The 20,695-nt window shown below is 41.5% G+C and overlaps 1 protein-coding gene across 1 annotated transcript in view; it reads left to right on the plus strand.

Moving 5' to 3' along the window:
- Positions 1-20,695, plus strand: part of Nbas (NBAS subunit of NRZ tethering complex) — a 327,757-nt gene that overhangs the window by 233,880 nt on the left and 73,182 nt on the right. The window contains exons 42-44 of the mRNA XM_075984028.1: positions 5,359-5,469; positions 15,708-15,958; positions 17,162-17,496. Coding sequence (XP_075840143.1) covers positions 5,359-5,469; positions 15,708-15,958; positions 17,162-17,496 — 697 coding nt within the window. The remainder of the gene's footprint in view (positions 1-5,358; positions 5,470-15,707; positions 15,959-17,161; positions 17,497-20,695) is intronic.

A 20,695-nucleotide genomic window follows, 5' to 3' on the forward strand; every position in this document is an offset into this window, starting at 1 on the left:
CTCCTGATTTTTGCCATTCTATCTCCAATTATGCACAATGCGGCCATACTTCTTCCCACCCCTTGTCGTTAGTAAGTTAGCGTTTGCTCCTTGGGTCTTACATTGCCTGCATGTCTTTGGGAAGGCAGGCAACTTTGAAGAGGGCAGAACATAATTTCGTTCCTTCTCATCCCCACAAAGTGATAAACACACCAGTGCAGGGCTGGAGTGCTAGCTCAGCTGGTAAAGTGCTTGCCTTGTGGGAATCTGAATTTGATTTCTCAGAATCTATGTAAAAAGCCAGACATTGTGACATTGTCTTACAATCCCAGTGATGGTGAAAGGCAGGTAAAGATGACAGCTCTCAGAGAGCTTGGGGACCAACTACCCTTAGTCCTTAGTGTGTGGCAAAGACCCAGGCCAGTGAGAGACCTTGACTCAAAAGGTAGTAGGCAACTGGAGACTGACCACTGAGATTGTCCTCAGATCTCCTCATGTGTACTGTGTATGACTGTACCCTCATCCCCTTACACACACACATATACACACACGCCACACACATATGCACACACACACACACACACACACACACACACACACACAAAGGTGCTAATCCATATCCAACATATATCTCTGCTAGGTTCCTATAGTAGAAAGGGTACATTAGTAATGTTCCCTAGTGGTTTCTCATTTCATCACACAGGCACTGTATTTAATTAGAAAAATGTTCAACTAACGGTAACATACTGCATGGGATAACACACTTTTGAAGCACTGAATAGTTCTCTTCTGTAGTCTGTGAGAAGACTTTTGAAGGTTGATAGAAAAACAAGCAAGAATCCCAAAAGAATACATAAGAAGGTGGGCACAGGCACTGTGCAGCAGCAAAATCAATATACTTATCAGGGCCCTTTCCAGAAAGCATTTGCCAACCCCCAGCTAAAAAACCTCTCAATGCTGTGACTCGCTTAGCTAGAGATGTAATCCTTGCTGTGTTCACTGGAACAGATTTCCTTGATGCTTCTGTGGTTGCTCCAAGAACCTTCCATCCAAGAGTTCCATCTTCTATTTCTCTGCCATAGGAAGCAGGATCCCTACAGTGTCTTTCATGTTACTACTCTGAACCATTTTCTTTGACTCTATATCCCTTTCCAATATGAGGCCATTTCTTAGCTTAAACCTCCCACCAGATCTTTGTTGACTGCAGAGAAAGTTATAGGTCCTTTAGGCGTGAGGACTGTGCACTTTTCTTAAGTATGATCTACTTGCTCCATTTATCAAAATCTCTCAGACTGGCCTGTTGGCACTTGTGCATAGGTAATCTTGGTTTGTTTTACATTCTTCAGGTCAAATGGGTTATGCTTCCAATTCTCACAATATTTTAGAATTTAAAAAAAAAAACCGATTACTATTTCATGTCTCATTTCCTATTCAACTGCAACTGTGTGTGCCCAAAACATCTTGCTTGTTTTTATGACTGAAACAGCATAATACCTGACAATGCAGAAAACAAACAGAAGTCATTTTTATAGTTCACTTCTGTAGACATAAATTTCTGTCCCGCCTGGTCCCTGCAGTCCTTCAGTCCCAAAGAAACACACAGAGGCTTATACTAATTATAGATTGTTTGTCCTATTAGCACAGTCTTATTACTAAATAGCTCTTTCAAGTTAAATTACCCATAATTCTTATCTATGTTTAGCTACATGGCTTGGAACCTTGTCTCAGTCCCTCTGCTTCTGGATGGTGACTGCATCTCTGCCTTTCATTTTCCCAGAATTTTCCTAGTCTGATTTCCTTGCCTATCCTTCCTGCCTGGCTACTAGCCAATCAGTGTTTTTTTAAACCAGTGAGCAAGTGAAAAATCTTTACATTGTACAAGAGCTTTATCTGTTGAAGAACAGCTTCAGCAAAACTCGTGTATTCGAGAGTAGGAGCATGAAGATTAGAATTATTAAGCAAAAGGAACAGAGCTGTAAGAGAAACACAGATACATAAGATAGTACTGGGAGGGCAACTCAGTGGATACTGAATACTGAATTCACCCATGTTTAATTTTCAAATGCTCTTATACCCCAATATAAAAGGGGGAGAAGAAGGCAAAAAAACTGCTTTAACATATCACAAAGGACAACCAGAACAGATCCTTACTTCAATACTTGAGACATCAAGCCATTGTTTTTTGAGTAAAGCATTTGATGTTTTGGGCATGAATATGTTGTGAACACACCCTAGACCAAGTATCCTGTAGGCAGCCCCTCCCTATGTCAACCTTCTCTGTAGTTTTGGAGCCTGTCCTGGAACTAGCTCTTGTAGACCAGGCTGGCCTCGAACTCACAGAAATCCACCTGCCTCTGCCTCCCAAGTGCTGAGATTAAAGGTGTGCACCACCACTGCCTGGTTTCAACCTCCTATTTTAAGTGAAGGAGCAGAAGTATGCTTGAATTCTCTGACCTTTGGTCATTGCAGAAAGGATCCACCTTTATGGGCCATCTTAATGTCCAAAACACCAAGTAAGCACACCCTAGGTTGGGATATCTTGTTTTGTAGCTATACCTGTTACCAACAACTTTGAAAGAGCAAAAAGAAGCTCAAACACTCTGACCTCTAGTCAAGGTGGAAGAAGCTCACATCTGTTTCTGTTCCCACAATTATCCCATAGAATTTTGCCCTTTTTTTCTTTTCAGAGCAAGACCTTGAATCTAATTAACTTTGTTTAGCTTTTTTTTTCCTGATCATTATCCATAACAACTTGTAACCAACACACTAAACAAAGGCAAACATTCATAATTCTTTTTTTTTTGGAAATGTGGACATAGTTTTCTAGGTTACTTCCTGTTGATTGAGGGTGCTGATCATCTTATAGGGACCCAAAGAAAATTTAGAATTGTGGTCAAGTTCTGACTGGAGTATTCTGTGAGGCTGGATCATCTCAGCTGACAGTTTTGAAGCTGTGCTGGATGTAGAACTCAGAGGAAACTGCAACAGAGGTGCTCTGAAACACTAGATCATCTAGGTAGCCCATTCCTATTGGAAAACTTTCAGGGTTTTTCCTTGATCAAATCTTATTTTTCTTAACCCATAATATATCCACAACCTCTCATTTCCAGTGGGGGGATAAAAGCAAAACCTCTTCTCCAAAGTAACATATCTTTTTACTTAAATTTTGAAGTCAAGGCATTTCAAAATATATAGGTTGGATAAATTCAGCAGCATGTTTTAGCAGCTGTTGCCCCTTCCTCACCAGTTAAAGACAATCTAATAACATACAGTATCCAGGTTCTCTGTGTGTTTTCCATCTTTATGTGGCTTTTTAAAAACTCTGTTTATTTTATTTTTTATGTTTTGTCTTTTTGTAGTAATAGGGGCGGTGGCGGGGCTGTGTCCCCAACACCCCAGCCGTCTGCTCGGCTAGCTTATGCCCCGAAATAATTACACAGACACTGTATTCTTTTAATCACTGTTTGGCCCTTAGCTCTAGCCCTTACTGGCTAATTCTGATATCCCAATCAACCCATCTCTAATAATCTGTGAGCACCGGTCTTACCAGAAAAGATTCTAGTTCAGAGCTTCATCGCGTGTGTCTGCCCAGGAGCCGGGAGCATGGCGTCTCTCCTGAGGCGTCTGCTCCCGAGAGGAGAGCTGTCGGGTCTGAGCTCTTCCTCTTCCTCCCAGCGTTCTGTTCTGTTTACTCCACCCACCTAAGTGTGGGCCTATCAAATGGGCCTAGCAGTTTCTTTATTGCTTAGCCAATGAAATCAACAGATTGATATATGACACTCCCACATCATCTTTTGAGACACGGTTTCTCTATATATCTTTGTTTGTCCTAGAACTTACTCTGCTGACCAGGTTAGTCTTGAACTCACAGAGATCTGCCTGCCTCTGCCTCCCTAGTGCTGGGATTAAAAGCATGTGCTATCACACATGACTACTCTATTTTTTCATTTTTAGGGACTGCTATCCATTTTCTTTTCTCTCCCAAGCCTATGTATTTTTTTTTTAATATTGTAAACTGGATAGAGGTTTGTTATTTTCCTCTGAATCTATCTTTACTGAATATCTCTATCTTTTCTGACGACATGAGTCTTTAATCTGCTACGTGGTATGGCTGGGATTAAAGCTGCAACTATGGTGGCAGGCTCTAGTCCATTCCTTAGCTTTTTGAGAGTCTTCTTGGCAGATGTACTAGCAGGAGCCACATTTATTGCCACAACTCTGTGGAGTTTTGGGTCCTTGCCACCACCAAGAACCCTGATGTGGGCAGCTCATAAACACCATTGAAGTGTTTGGTGGCAGAGCCTCTTAAAATAGCTGCGAGGTTTTTGCCCCAACACTGATTCAGGAAGCCTCTCTCAAAGGAGCTGTGCCTGTGCTTGAGGCCAACAGAGGCTACTGGAAAAAAGACGGTTAACAAAAAGCTGCACTTGAGTATGTTCTTGTCTGTCTAGATTCCTTTTCTTTTTAAATCTTTATTAGACTTTATGTAGAAATTCTTGCCAAATATTTGGGCACCATTTGTAGACAGAAGTTTATGTCCTGCCTGGCTCTGCAGCTGTTCAATCCCAAAGAAACACATAGAGGCTTATATTAATTATAAACTGTTATAATTTATAACAGTTATATAATTTATAGTTTGGCCTGTTAGCTCAGGCTTAATATTAACTAGCTCTTACATTTTAAATTAATCCATAATTCTTATCTATGTTTTGCCACTTGGTTTGGTACCTTGTCTCAGTAAGCATTCTTATCTTGCCTTCTCTATATCTGGCTGGTGACCGCATCTCTGCCTTTCTTTTTCCCAGTACTCTCTTAGTCTGGTTTCCCCGCCTATACTTCCTGCCTGGCTACTGATCAATCAGTATTTTATTAAACCAATATGAGTGACAAATCTTTACAATGTACAAGAGCATTATCCCACAGCATACTTCTATGCTTTTAAATGTTTCTGTGACTATAGAGTCTGAATCAGAATTCTTACTATTTATTCCTCAGTACTATTGCCATTTGACTGGGGAATCCTGTCTTGGGGAAGACCATACTATGCTTGGCAGGATATTCAGTATCATACCTGGTTTATGACTACAAATCCAATCCTATTTGTGGCAATTAGAATGTTTCCTCACATGGTCAGGTGTCTCCTGGAGTCAGAATTACCTTTTGACAGGGAGCCGCTGGCAAATAGGTTCCTGCTAACCTGCCTTGCAGCCCTGTGAATGGGAGCTGGGAAGCCTTTTTACTGCATTCTCAAGAGCTATGAATACAAAATACACAGTCCTCTCTGACATGGCTCTATGTCCTAAAGAGAATTTTCTTTGCTGATTAGGGTCATCTATTTTTTCTCTTTCCCCTTTCTGTGCTTGGCGGACACTCCTGAAGGACCCTTGAGGAAAATGTCTACAGCATCGCCCTTTCACTGGCACAGCGGTATGGCATCTCACAGTGGGAAGTCTTCATGACCCATTTGGAGTTCCTGTTCAGTGACAGTGGGTAAGTACAGTTGACATGCACATTGATGTCCATGCCTATCTCTTCAGACTCTTGTTTAAAACACAGTAATTTCAGTATTCCTCTTAGCTGTAAATTAGGATGTTGATGTTGGATGTTCTTCTGTGTATGTGTGGGTTTTATTGATGTATAAAGCAGTTTTGGTCAGTGCCTTAGCATAATAAAGCCAGGCTGGAAATCTGATAAAAGATAGAGAGTAGGAGGAGTCGGGGACATCATGTAGCTGCTGAAGGAGTAACCTGCCACACTGGTAAGTTCCAGCCCTGTGGCAATACACAGATTAATAGAAATGGGCTAATTTAATAGTTAGAGCTAGCCTATAAGAAGCCTAAGATATTGACCAAACAATTGTAACTAATAATGAGCATTAGAGTGGTTATTTCATAAGCAGCTTCAGGAACAGGTGGGCAGAGAAAAACCAGTCCAGGGGAACCAGCAGGATAGAGAATATGCCTAGCTACATCTGGCATTCTATGTGGGGCTTGAACCCACGGCCCTGGGATTAAGAGTCCCATTCTCTACCAACTGAGCTAGCCAGGCTGGTACTGGGTGTGATATGGTGCTTTAGTAATGGGAGAAAAGGGTGGGTATCTTGGCATCGTGGAGTCTACAGTGGAAGTTACAAGACAATTTGAGTAATGACTTAGGCAAGTATGAAAATAAATTTTTTATGCTCTATGTAGAAAACCCAGTTAGGAAAGTAGAATACTTAGGGAAGGCTTTCCTGAGAGCATAATATTTGAGCTGTGCTATGGTTTCGGTATGGTTTTTATAGCCTCCAAGTGTTTACTTGTTGAAATTTAATCCCACTGGGGGACAGTAAAGGAGCAATAATCCTGCTGTGCTGTTTAGATCAGCCTTGGGAAGGTGATTGGGATTGGATTAAGTCAGCACAGTAGAACAACCAAATAGGATGGTGTAGACGTGTGCACTGTCTTTCCTTCACCCTGCAGTGCTCTGTCAGACTTAGGACTCTGCCAGCTAGCATGAAGGACTTGAGCATATAGATCTGTGATCTGAATAAACTTTTGTATCATGAAGTAGTCTGTTCTGGGCATTTTATTATAGCAATTCAAAATGAAATATTGTAAGCTGAAATCTCAATATTGAGTCAGGCTTAACTATACTACAAATGGAAGGGAGCCATTTGGGGTGATTAGTAAACCCAGAGGTCCTTAGATTAGAAGCATGATGAGTCAGAGGGCCTGGCAGGGAGTCACTGTGATAGGACAGACATGGGGAATGATTGTGGGTGAGGTGTAGGAACTAGATCATGCTGTGCTCATGATTTGGCATCTTGAAATTATATTAGTCACTGAAATATTAACATCTACATTGTAAGCATTTATCAAAGTGTACTGTATTGATATTATAGACGGTAAATGCTCTCCTAAGTACACAGTTTTTTCAGGGCCTCAAAAGGACCATTGATATCTCTCTAAGAACCATAGGCTATTTAAACATTTGAATGAAATAGAAGGTGAAAAGTAATTTACCAAAGTTTCACTTCAATAAGATCTCTTTGGTTAGTGTGTGGGAGAAAGATTATGGTAAGGTAGGGAATTGTTGTAGGAATAGCATGCAGGACAGGTTGCCCCAGCTTAGAGTGGGGCTTTGATAGTATAGGAGAGGCAAGAATTAGTTCTATAAACACTTGAAAGGCAAAATAGTGTACTTAGCATGTGGGTAAACTGGGATGAAGTAAACACAGGAACAGTGAGGGAAAGTCTGTGGCTTCACCTGTTGCATGGCAGCTCCCCCGAGGGAGTAAGGGAGCTCTACTAAGGTAAAGCAGGTTGAAGGAGTGACTTGTACCTGAAAAGGGCAGGGCAAGGTTTCAGTTGCCACAGGGAGAGCTGATGTCAGGAGACTGAGCACAGGGCTGACCTGAGAGCTCTGAGCATGTACTGTGTGCAGTGGTGCTCTTGTCAGGGACTCCCATGACAAAGGGAGGGACACAAACTGCAGTTATCTGAAAGGAGGAAACTATAAGGTCTGCCTGCAGGGTATTTTCTTATTTTCTTAACTAGTGATCAATAAGGGAAGGCCCAGTTTATTTGAGGTGGTGCTGTCCCTGGGGTTGGTGGTCCTGGGTTCTATAAGAAAGCAGTCTGAGCAAGCCATGAGGAGCAAGTCAGCAATCAGCCCCCCTCCATGGCCTCTCCATCAGCTCCTGCTTCCAGGTTCCTGCCCTGCTTGAGTTCCTGATGCTTTTGATGGTGAACTTTTATGTAGAACTGTGAGTTGAAACAAACCCTTTCCTCTCCCAAGGTCTTTTTAGTCATAGTTTTTCATTACAGCAATAGAAACCTAACTAACATGGACAGATGTTGAGGCCTTCTGCATGCCCTGGGAGAGAATTAGCATTTGACAAAAGGTTTAAAGATACTTGAAAAACAGGGTCTTACTGTCAGGAAGCCATGTCAAGAGTATTCCAGGAATGGAGAGATATGAAGGGGTCAAATCCTGCAAAAGGTCAAAAGTTCTTTGTAACCTAAGCATGTTTAATTTCTAGTAATCATTGAAATGTTAATGTCTACATTTGAGCATTTATCGGATTCTTCCCTGATGATGGCGCTATGGGGTAAACATTGTTCTGAATTCACCAATTCTTTTTTAGGTTTTGTTTTGTTTTGTTTGTTTGTTTGTTTGTTTTTTGAGACAGGATTTCTCTGTAGCTTTGGAGCCTGTCCTAGAATAGCTCTTGTAGACCACGACCAAAATCTGCCTGACTCTGCTTCCTGAATGGTGGGATTAAAGGCATGCATCACCACTGCCCAGCTGAATCTACCAATTCTTAGGCACAGTAATATTGTTAAATAAATATTTTCTGTGATATGTGTGGTGTTTAAAAATATACCATGGCATTTTTATTATGTATCTTTTTCTCTTTTGTTGACTGGTACACAAGGGATGTTGTCTGTGCAAACAGGATGAGTCCTTGGTCTCTGAATATGTTACAAATTATCAGGCAATTGAGGAGCAGGCAAGGCTTCTCCTGGCATATCATTATACCTGAGAGCAGTGTGATTATGCAGATGCACAGCAATTACAAAGCAGGAAATCGCTACCTCCCGGCATCATTACGTGTGAGTGGCAGTGCACTTAATATTGATTTACCGAGTGCTGTTTGGGTCTGTTTCTTGCTCAGAAGGGCAGCACTTTGCCTGACGACTTCATCAAACACACTAACTGGTTATTAGAAATCAGCCTTGTAAATACTGTCAAAGTTGCCCAACATTTAGTTAAGCCAGTGCCATTGGGCAGTTAACCAGTAGAACAACAGAAATGCTGTCCTTGGCTGTAGGGTATTTCTTTACTGTTCCCTAAAGTTTCCCTGATCCACCCATGAAGTTCATTTTTCCACTGGTCCTTTTCCTTCCTCTGCCTCATTTTAACCTGCAGCACAACCTTGACAGATAGGTAAAGGTATGGCAGTGTTATGCATAGGGTGTCATCCCCCAGACCAGATGGCTGGACCAGTTCCTGTGAGTGCTGTGTGTATGTGTCTTTAAACTAGATGATCCCCTCCTCTGGAGCCTGTTTTCCTCAACCATAAGCAAGTGATTAAGTGCTAAAAACCTAATCTGCTCCTGAACTTATGGTCCCTATATCTGGAAGCTGATCCTCCTGCGCATCCAGGTACACTTGAGTTCTCGAGCTCCATCTTCGCTATTGCCCCCTTTATTCCTATTACTGGTTTTAAACAAAATACTGCTTTTGCTTGGTTGCAAGGACATAGGGTCCCTCCCACCTGACAGACACTGGTTCTCCTGGCCTCTCTATTCTGCTTTGGCATGCTCTCCCTTCACCTTCCAAACTGATGAGTTACTTATGCAGACATATTGATGCTGTACCGTGGGACATCTCTAGTCAGGTTAGAGGACCCTGTAGATGACAGTAACTCTGTGAATGTGTGGCCCAGTAGCAAGGGCATGGGACTTGAAAAAGATCTTCTTTCAAAATGCAGAGCTACTGCCCAGAGCCACCTACTGCTAGCCTTGAGTGTGTAACTTAATTCTCCAAATCACTGCCTTCTCAGTGAGGGGGTGTCGCTGTCCTTGCCTGCAGGGTTGTGAAACTTAAAGCCAGAACTTCGAGGCCTGTATAACCCGGTGGTTCTTTGCTTGCTGTTGTCACCATTCCTGTTATCTTTGCTCTTGTTAATTCTTGTTTTTCAGTTTCAAGCTTTAGACAGGTATATTTTTTTCATACCAGAGATTATTTCTAGCTGATGAATTAGCACTATATTTATTCATTACATGTTAATATTTTTGTGACTTTGTATACTAAACAGTTTTAGGTACTAGACAAGTTAGAAACTTGTGGAACTCATACTCTGATAAGGAGTTGTCTCTCCCCCCCATCCAAAATATCAGGTGCAGTGCATAATGGAGAACTCAGTACAGTATGGGGAAGGCTCTCATGTGTGAAAAGAGATGCCCGCCTTTGAAGAGTGATAAAGGGAGAGCATTCTTTCCATCTCAAGGGGACTGTGGGCGAGTGTGAGTTCTTGATGTTCCATAGCTAAAGGAAGGCCCATCGCAGACCGTGGTGAGCCAAGGAGACCTAAGGAAGGTGGGAACAGACATCAGTGTGTCAGATTCATTCTCCATCTCTGTCTTCTTATTAAACTTACTGTGCTTTGCTCTCAGTCTCTCTAGCCCTTGGGGTGATGGTCCAGGTGCTTTTTCTTGGCTGATACAGAGCACAAAACTGTCTTCTTGTTGGTGAGTTAGATACTGTCCCTTTTGCACACACAGGCAAAGGCCTCTGATCTTGAAGACTTTGAGTAACTGCACTGGTTTTTAGTCGATTTCATTTTGGGGAAGTTTCCTTCCATCTCAGGTAGAGATGTGGATGAGTAAGCTGTCTCTTTGGGGAGCAGAATAAACTGTAAAGAATATAGCTGCTTTGTTCTGAAGGCAACAACAGATGCAGAATTATGTTGGGGAATATTGTTTTCAGGTGTGTGACTTTTGTTTACAGTGCATTTGTTTAACTCTGTGAAGCTGTGTTACTGTGCCTGTCTAACACCTGGTGGTCCTAACAATGAGATGAACAACCAATAGCGAGTCAGGAGCAATGATAAGTGGAGGTGGCAGGCAGAGAATAGAAAAACAAAGGAAATAGAAGGAGAAACAAGGAAGAAGAGGAGCAAGAGAAAAAGGAGAGGAGGACACCAGGGCCAGCCACCTAGCTACACAACAAGCCACACAGAAAGAAGTAAAGAAAGGTATGTAGAAATAGAGAAAGAAAAGCCCAGAGGTAAAAGGTAGGATAATTTAAGAAGAGCTGGCAAGAAACAGGTCAGGCTAAGGCTGGGTATTTATAACTAAGAATAAGCCTTTGTGTGTGATTTATTTGGGAGCTGGGTGGCAGGCCTCCAAAAGCCAAAAGAGTAAAACATCACATAACAGAATTATGCCAAAGGGTTGCTGTTGCTCACACAGGGAGACTTTGTGCCTGATCTGCCACATTGGAACAATCCTGAATACTGACCTGGTCTTCCAGCCTCACTCTAAAAGGCCCCCGTGCAGAAAGAAGTTAGTGCCAGCGTGGCTAGTAGATGGAGAAGGAACAACTGAGTTCATACAAGCTTCTCAAGATTTAAAGTAACTTAGTTTATTATATGGTATGCCGGATCATTGAAAATAATCAAACAAGCAGAAATGCAGAGCCAGCACTAGCCTGTTCCTGAGGTGCTGTGTTGTATGTGAATACCCAGGTCACATATCTCAGTATTTAAAATTGGTCTTGGTTCACCTCAAGGCCCTAGAGAAGTTGACCAGGGCTGTGATTTGTGCTTTGCATAAAAATAAATCTACTAGCTTCAAGAGGAACAAAAACTAATTTCTACCATTGCCAAGATAGAAGCATTCTGCAACACTCATCTCTGTATTGTAATTTTTTTAAAGTTTAAATCTTTGGCGAGTTTGCATATGTATACCAGGTATTTATTCTTGTTTTCCCCTATTACCCTTTCTCCTCCACCATTCCTGCAGTTCTTCTTCATAGCCTGTACCCTCCCTCTTCCTTGCCTTTTGTGCCGTGCTTGTTTTTTTGTGCAGATAGCCCCTGCTGGTTTTGTCTGTGGTTGCAATGACGATGTCACATGCAGTAGCAAGGAATTCAGTCTCTCTACCCCCTCCTTCACAGTGTTTCCTGGGTCTTGGAGGAGGTGATATGGATGTCCTGTTTAGGGCTGAGCATGAATGTGGTGTGATTCTTAAAGTTCCCTTTTTACACATAGCCAACAAGTTCCTGAAGTAGATATAATCAAAACAGTCTGTTTGGGTCAGTGTATGTCCTGTGCCAGGCACAGCCCTGGTGCTGTGCCTCCCCTAATGCAAGCCTGGCCAGGCCCCAACACTCCCCTCGTTTAAAATGTTCCTGAGAAAATTCTTTGAGCTCTCCAAGTACATTTTCCTCCCTGCAAAATATACTTATTTTTTTTTTGCAATTTTTTGCAAAAATGCCATGAAATTAGAGACTTGTTTTTGGTTTTTCGAGACAGGGTGTGAAATTAGAGATCTATATATAGTATCTGTCATATAGGAGTGTTTTCAAAAGCATCTATTACTGTTGATTTTGAAAATAATCTACATTTACCCAATTCATCCTATGGCCCCTACAGTCCATCTGAGCAATTGCTCTTCAAGTCAGTGTGGATATCAGTAATTGCCATGAGGATAGTGACACTATAGGACAAGATGACTGTTTTTAGATGGTGCCTGTTACTGTATCTGTGCTATTGTACTTTTGGAATATTGTTAAAGATGCAAATAGTATGAAGTTTTATAAACTTGTCAAAATTGACCTTTTATTGTCAAATTGTCTCCTTGAGAAGGATACAAAACTTACTCATGGGTCTCAGTATTACCGCTGTATTTATATAATAAAATATTTGATAAAGGAACTCACTGAATACCATTGTTAGAAAAAAATAGAATCTCAGATACTCACTATCAGTTCTTTCAGCAACTGTCTACCTTACCCATGCCTTACTTGAGGCCTTCTTGTGCTAGATACCTCAGTTTGCCCCCCTTCTCCGGTGTGGCTGTAATTCAGAGGGTATGTGTGTCAGTTCACAGTAGCCAGTGCTAAAGCCACCTGTCCATTGGAGTCACCCATTGGAATTCATGGATCCTCATTCTGTGGAGATTAGTTTCTGTGGGAATGCCCAATCACTGTGTCTCAACTGTGCCGAGCAAAATTCTCGGATGGACACATTGCCTTATTGTAGAGTATTAACAGAGAGAGCTATCTCTCGGAGGTCTAACTTGGGACCAGCTCCTACTTCCTTCCAGTTAGATTACTTTTGTTTGAGTTTTGGCTTCTTTCAGAGAATAGAAACAAGACCTTCTGTGGAGAGTAGTTATCAAGGCCAAGAGGTGTTGTAGACATAAAGTATTGCTGGGTTGCCTGTAAGTTTCATGTCACCCTGCCGCCATCCCCTCTCTGTGCTCCCTCTAATTCTCCCAGGAACCTTCCTTTGTCTCCTTTCTCGTTCCTCCGCTTTCTTCTCTTATCTCTATTCCTTTTAGTTAGCTAATGGAATTGTATTGTTTCTCAGTCTCAGACTAAATAACGTAAAATGTATTTAAATAAATTCATTTTCTTGTACAAATGAAAGTCCCTTTAGTGCATGCTGTTTTGAATCAGTTTTGAGTTATTGACAACTCGAAAGCATTGCAGAGTATCTTAATCATAGGATTATTCATAATAATTCTACTCCTTGTACATTAAGTACAACCAATGCCCACGCCTTTCAGTAGTTAGCCCCTGAAAGATAAGTAGGCAACACACAGAGTATAAGCTGCTCCATAGCTAAACTTCAGTGCAGGAAAAAAGCACCTAAACCATTTTTAAAGGTAATTATTAGTTAGATTAGAGAAAAGTATACAATGGTTTTATAGTATTTTGTTGGCTTTTTTGAGTGGGGTCCTTTAGAATTGTTTTCTAAGCAAAGATTTAATTTCTTGTTCCAAAGAGAAGATAACAGTTTGTTTCTCTGAAGTTATTAAAATGGACTATTGGTTACTGGCATCTATAGAAGATCTTAACACATTGTAATTTATTGGAGAGAGATGCTTGATTTTTTTAAATCTTGTGTCAGTACAGGTATTCCAGGATCTGTCTTGACAAGATAATTAGGTGAAACTGTGTATGAGACAGACTGACTTGTCAGCTCAGAATGGGAAGTGAGTGGATGAGGAGACAGTCATGTTGAGACAGACTGCACTCAGAATTAAGTCCAGATGAAGCTAAATAAGCTGCTCTGGAGCCCTTGCCCATGCTGTAGACTGCTTTATCCCGAACACTGTTTATTGGGCTGTTAGGCGTGAAGTGTGACAGGATGACTCTTAGCATATTGTTGCTAGAAGGGAGAACTGGTAAATGGATTCCTGTTTGTAAGACAGTGTTAGTATGGGTGCTTGGTCTTCGTGACACACAGTCTCTCTGTGAGGTAATGAGTAAATATACTCTGAGGCCAAGTGGGTCAGTCTTCCGTGTGGTGATAATTAAGCTGCTGCATGTTACTAACATAGGAGTCGACATAGTGAGTAGAAAGCTCTTTTTTCCTCTCCACCGCCTTCACCTTCTCTCTTTTCATCTGGGTGGCTCATCTTAGTGAGGCTATATACAGTGTGTGGGTCATGTTAGTGAGATTATACAGTATGGGTCGTTAGTGGGGTTACACAGTGTGTGGGTCATCTTAGTGGGGTTACACAGTGTGTGGGTCATCTTAGTGAGGTTACACAGTGTGTGGGTCATCTTAGTGGGGTTACACAGTGTGTGGGTCATCTTAGTGGGGTTACACAGTGTGTGGGTCATCTTAGTGGGGTTACACAGTGTGTGGGTCATCTTAGTGGGGTTACACAGTGTGTGGGTCATCTTAGTGGGGTTACACAGTGTGTGGGTCATCTTAGTGGGGTTACACAGTGTGTGGGTCATCTTAGTGGGGTTACACAGTGTGTGGGTCATCTTAGTGGTATTACGCAATGTGTGGGTATGCAGTGGTGTTACGCAGATAGTGGGGTTATGCAGTATGTGGTTGTCTTAGTGGGATTACGCAGTGTGTGGGTCGTCTTAATGGGGTTACACAGTTTACAGTTTTCTTTCTCACTTCATCATTCTCAGACTTCATTTTTTTTTCAAATTATGAAGAAGCTTGTTTGTGATTTTACTATATGACTAAGTACAGTGTCCCCCAAGTATTGGAAGCACCATTTCTATTAGTATGGTGGAGTGCCCTAAGGAGTCACACACATTCCAGGGCCCTGAGATTTTCAGAGACCTGAGTTGATTTTCTAGAGGAAAACAGGAGACCAAATGAAGTCTTCTTATCTCTCCAGTTAAACAAATCTAGACAACTCATTCAGCAAACAAATATCCTGATCTTTTCTTTACCTCATCAGATTAACCTTAAATAACTCTTATTAAAGTTTATGTTAGAATTTGAGTTCTTATAAAAAGATACTTAAATTAGTATGAAAATATTAAGATGAATCTTTTATTCAAGAAGCGGTTCTATAGATAGTATTGAAAGCATCATTATCTCTTTCCTGTTTTAACTTGAACATGGCATGAAGTTGATGTTTATTGAATATTATTAATTCAATACTTTTAGATGTAAGACATGCCAAATGTTGAAATTTTATTCTTCCCCTTGCTAGTTTATTCTTACATTTTAAATTTGCATTTTTATTTATTGCTTATTTTGTATGTACTTCTGCACATATGTGTGGAGATCGTAAATTATTTAGAATAAATTTCCTATCTTATGAGCTGGCTGGCAAGAATAGACAGTCCTGGAACTTTGGGAATGCCTATTTCTCAGGGCAGCTATGGCTGTGCCTGTGGTGACATGTGAGAAAGGTTACATAGTAGGATGGAGACCTCTACTTCTTGTTTGTTTCACTTTATACCCACGGCATAGGTCTTGTGGCTGATAAGAAAAGACGTATTATCTCTGGGCCAACAAGATGGCTCACTTTGTGGCCTGAATTGCATCCCAGGACCCATGGTGGAAGGAAAGAACCAGTTCCTAGAAGTTGTTCTTTGACTTCCATGTGCTCACTGTATCAGGCATCTCTGTGAGCTCCTTCCACAGCATGACACACACACACACTAAATTAGCCTTTCCTCCAGGGCTTATTATCATGTTTATTAAGGGAACAACATGATAACAGAGACTGTTTGATTCTTGATTTCAGTTTGTCCACAGGAGAAATTGAAAAGCGAGCCCAAACCCTTCATCTCTTTGACACTTTAAAGACAGATCCTGAGTGCTTTCATAAGCACATGGTCAAGTATATCTACCCCACCATCGCGGGCCTCGATCATGAAAGGCTGCTGTATTACTTCACTCTCCTGGAAGCGTGTGGCTGCACGGACTTCGAGACAGCTTCTATTAAACCAGAAACCCACATTCGCCTACTGAAGAAATTTAAAGTCGTTGCATCAGGTAGGACACGTATGTTCCTGCTGGCCCCTCCCTTCTAAATGAAACCTTGGGATTAATCATCCGCTCGCATCCAGCTGTGTTTGTAAACTGTCACTGAGAGTGAATCCACAGGTCTGTGGAGGAGATTGACGTTAGCTAGCATCTTCCAGCTCCTTTGCCCTGCAGTGAGAACATTCTGCATCACGAAAAGACAGACGTCTCCTGAAATTTCCTAGTGATTTCAGGTGGATCTGCTGTGGACAACCTTCTTTTGTCATATTTGCTATTTTAAAATGACATGATTGGGCCACTAGTTTTAGGCAGTTTGGCAGAATTTCACTTTAGTAGAACCATTTATTTAAAATAGTCATGGTGCTTGTAGGGCTGGAAAGGTAGGTCAGCATTAGAGCACTTGCTGCTCTTTCTTACTGAATTCCTAGGTTGGTTCCCAGCATGCTCGTGAGGCAGTTTACAGTTTCCTAGACAACCTCAGCTCCACGAGCTCCAACATCTTCTTCTGGCCTCCATGGCCACCTACACATGTTGTGCACAGACATGGATGCTGGTACTCACACATTCACATAAAAGAAGTAAAGCCTTAAACATATATGTGCAATATTAACTATGCAAATTTTATATATATATATATATATATATATATATATATATATATACACAAAATAAAATATTTGCAGGACATGTAAAGAGGAAGCTTTGCACCTTGATGCATTTTAGAAGTGGGTAGTGTGGTGTCCATGCACTTATAGCTGGGAAATGAAAGGGGTCACCTACCTTAAATCTCTGCAGTGCTCCATACTTTATGTGGCACTTTGGTTTATATTCATCTTCTTTCCATGGCAACTGTGAGAATGTCCTTTAGGTTATCAGTTGTTCTGAGAGCTGTCTTAAGTAGCCGGTGACAAATGGGCAGACTGGTGACTGTCCTAATGGAAGACAGCGTAGGTGCAGAGGGGGCATGAGCTGTAGGCAAGGCAAGAGTACAGAGAAGGACCCGGAGAGTTGTGTAAATTGAGTGATGTGGAATTGTACAGTGTAGGTCCAGGCTGGGGCTAGAACTAGAATCTGATCTTCTCTTTAAAGCCTAAAGCTCACAGTATAAATTGCTGTCTTTTAATTTAGCCATCCAAAGGGCTCTGTGTGTTTGAGGCATGTGCGTGTTTCCACTTGAGTCAGCCACTTCCTCCCATTCTCTTCTCCCCATAGGTCTTAATTATAAGAAGTTGACAGATGAAAGCGGGGATGCGCTGGGAGCACTGGAGCCGGTGCTCACGAGTCAGAACATCCTATCTATTTCCAAACTTGTTCCCAGAATCCCTGAGAAGGATGGGCGGATGCTTTCCCCCAGCTCTCTGTACACTGTCTGGTTGCAGAAGTTGTTCTGGACCGGAGATCCTCAGCTCATCAAGCAGGCCCCGCAGTCCTCCCCGGAGTGGCTGCATGCCTATGACGTCTGCCTGAAGTACTTTGATCGCCTGTGTCCAGATGACCTCATCACTGTTGTGGATGCAATTACATTTTCTCCAGAAGCTGTGTCCAAGGTAACTGAAAAAGTATTTGAAGGCAGATTGAGAGTACTTGGGGAGAAAAGAAAATTGTACTTACATTCTATAGATTGGGTTTTATTTTCTTCCTTGAAGTAGAAAAAGATACATTTGACTGCTCTTTTTTACTGAGCTTAATTGAGAAATCACTTTCTCCAATTACATATAAAGAAACAATAAAAGCAGTGATTTACTCGTATATTTTGAGCTGTTATAGTTCTTATGGGTGTGTCATCATTATCATAGCAACATCCTTCTTTTTTTTTAACTGTGAAGTGTAAGGGAGTCTGCTGTCCATCCTTGTTGCATTTTACTGAGAACCTAGTCTGGCACCTTTCTGGACTCTGGTCGAGCCCTTGGGGTCTTCTCCATGAATGTGAGTGATGCAGAGTAGGACATGGTGATTGGTGTCTTTGGGAATGCATGCCGTCGTTGCTGGTGCTCTGTGTTGGTATCTGATCCCTTCGACTCCCTAAACCAACCTTAATCATAGGCTTTCAAGATTTTGTGAACTATTTGAAAGTGTGTGACACAGTTGTTTGTGTGTGTAATTTTATGAGGAAAAAGCACATGGCTGGCTCAGAAGATTTGGTCAATTACTATGTTGTTTCCTTAACTCAGGTGGAGTAATCCAGGTGCAGCATTGCTTTCTCATGGACTGTTCTCAAAAGTGAGATTTCTAGTGCGACAGGAAAATTATAAACGTAAAATAATTGCCTTATAATCTGTATCTTTAGTCTAGGTTCAAAATCTCTCCCCATTTTACTAAATGTTTGGCTTTTTATTTTCTGGTTAGAGCTGCTATTTATGGCATTTAGATAAAGTGGGTATTCAAAACTATGCAGCACTGAGACATGGAGGGAGGAAAGAGAGAGAGTGTGTGATATGAGACACAAGCCCCACATGTTAGAGGACACATTTGGAAGATGGAATACAACTGGATTTGTTGAAATTTTCAAAACACCAGATGTTACCACAGCTTGTGCACGATGCTGCAAGTGTACAGTGAGTGTGTGTTACTCATCCACGGTACGCAATTTTCAGGAGCGTGCCCACAGTTAATTCAGAGAGAAATTTTTAGAAAGAATACGTAAGCTTTTTCTAGAGCGCCTAGTAAGACAGCAATTGTTCAAATACTAAAATTCAGACAGGAATTTCCTGACGTCTGCATCATGGGCTGAATCCACAGCGAGCATGCCAATGGTCTCTTTCCCTACTTGTCCCAACAGTTGTTTAATTAACATTTGCATTAGCAGAATTCTCAGATGCTCTGGGGACATCATTCTCCGAATAGCATTATGTCGTATGTAGTGGCTACCCTTTTCCAGGGCTTGAGGTGACGGGTATGCAGAGGGGAAAAGGACAAGATGTGTATCTGCTGCAGCCTGAATTGCTGAGTTGGTTGGAGTGGCCCCACCTTGTTAACTTCAGCAACTGGAAACACTTTTGTCTCAAGTACAGACATGCGAGGGTGGCTAACACTGTTCCCAGGGATTTGTGAGCAGGTGTCTCCTCACCCCAGAAAGGGAACCAGCAATAGTAGGTCTGGCTGTCACCAAAGCCTGACTTGGTAAGCCAATTTGTTTATTAGGGGTTCTTACAGAAGTGTGGGTAGCAGGCAGTTACAGGAGTGGTGGTGAATGGTCATTTGTGGCTGAGAGGTGACTCGAATGGTGACTGCATCAGCAAAAGACACTGAAGCCTGGGCCACAGCTCCCCACAGCTGGAAGCAGGGAGTTCAGAGCCTCACAGGCAGCAGCAGCTGGACAATTGGGGAGGGCCGTCTCAGGCAGCTGGCTTGGACTCTGTGCCCTGTTTCTGCATTTAGACTGTTGTTCTCACTACAGTCGTAAAGAAAAGTCAGTGTACAGAGACGTGGTTAGGAAAGAGCATGGTGTAGTAGCCACTACTTTGGGTGTATTTTGATATTCTACTCAAGCATGAAACGTTTTAAATACTAGCTGCAGTAAGAAATCTAAAATAAAAATGTAATTGCATTTGGAAGTATTGGTGCACTGGATGATGAAGATCACTCAAATGTTGAGACATTGCATTGTTCAGTGTCAAGAAGTTGCATGTGGTACCATGAGCACCAGGCTTTCATCAGATAAATCTTGATTTTTTTTCAGATACTGTCAAGCTAAGAGTGAGAGATGTAAGATTCCTTTTTTTTTTCATTTTGTTTTTCAAACTTTATCATTAAAAACAAATATTTTGCACTGTTTTCCTTGAATTGGTAGACTTTTTCAGTTTGAAGAAAGTATGTACCAGATATTTGTCAGCTGCTTTTTGAAGGGAAAAAAAAAAAAGTTGCTCACAAAGCTCAGGCTGTGAGCTCCCGGTTCGCATGATTGCACAGATTCAGTGTCCTGATGACACTTGTCTACACAGTGACATGCACAGATCTCACTTCTTCACGTGGAATATTGATGGATAGACGCAGTGAATTTTACTTAATAAACTTAACTACTTCTTACATGGATGTCAGTGCCCTGCAGTGACTTTTATGGAAGTCCTCACAGCTTCACCTACGATTGCATTTACATTTTGAGTATGACGTCAACACGCTGGAAATAGGTAAATAATACATTACTTTCATTATGAAAACAATTTTTACTTTTAAAATTCTTTGAAGTAATTCAGAACTCCTTATAGTTTACACACCACACTTTGACATTGTTTAGGGACCCCTGATACTTTATGGACTTTACTAAAAGTTACCATCTCTGGTAAGAATAACTTTCACAGTTCTGTTTGGGGTTTGCACAAAAGATAGTTTCAAATTTCTAAGACTCGTTTATTATTTTTATCATATGTTTGTAGCCACATGAATTTATGTGCACCACATGAGTGCAGGACCATAAATATATAAAAATAGTTTAGTAGAAATTTCAGCATTATAATTGGTAGGAACTGGAGAGGGGAATGTGGCTTACTTCTCCTGTCAACCTTTTTCATCGTGAACTATCTAGATCTTCACCCAACCCTGCCAGACACACAGGCAGGCCTGTAGCTCACACCATGCTCATGGAAAGGGCTATCTTATTTCTATTCACAGGCTCCAGAGAGGCAAATTCTAGTTAGTGCTTACAGTAGATCTAGATACCTAGGGAGTTTGAAATGTAACGTAGGTGAAGTTGTCCTTTGTTTTATTGTCCCAACATGTGGCCAGTGTAAGATGTGAAGGGGAATTTGC

The sequence above is a fragment of the Microtus pennsylvanicus genome, chromosome 8, assembly GCF_037038515.1.
Source record: "Microtus pennsylvanicus isolate mMicPen1 chromosome 8, mMicPen1.hap1, whole genome shotgun sequence".
NCBI classification, from domain to species: Eukaryota; Metazoa; Chordata; class Mammalia; order Rodentia; family Cricetidae; genus Microtus; species Microtus pennsylvanicus.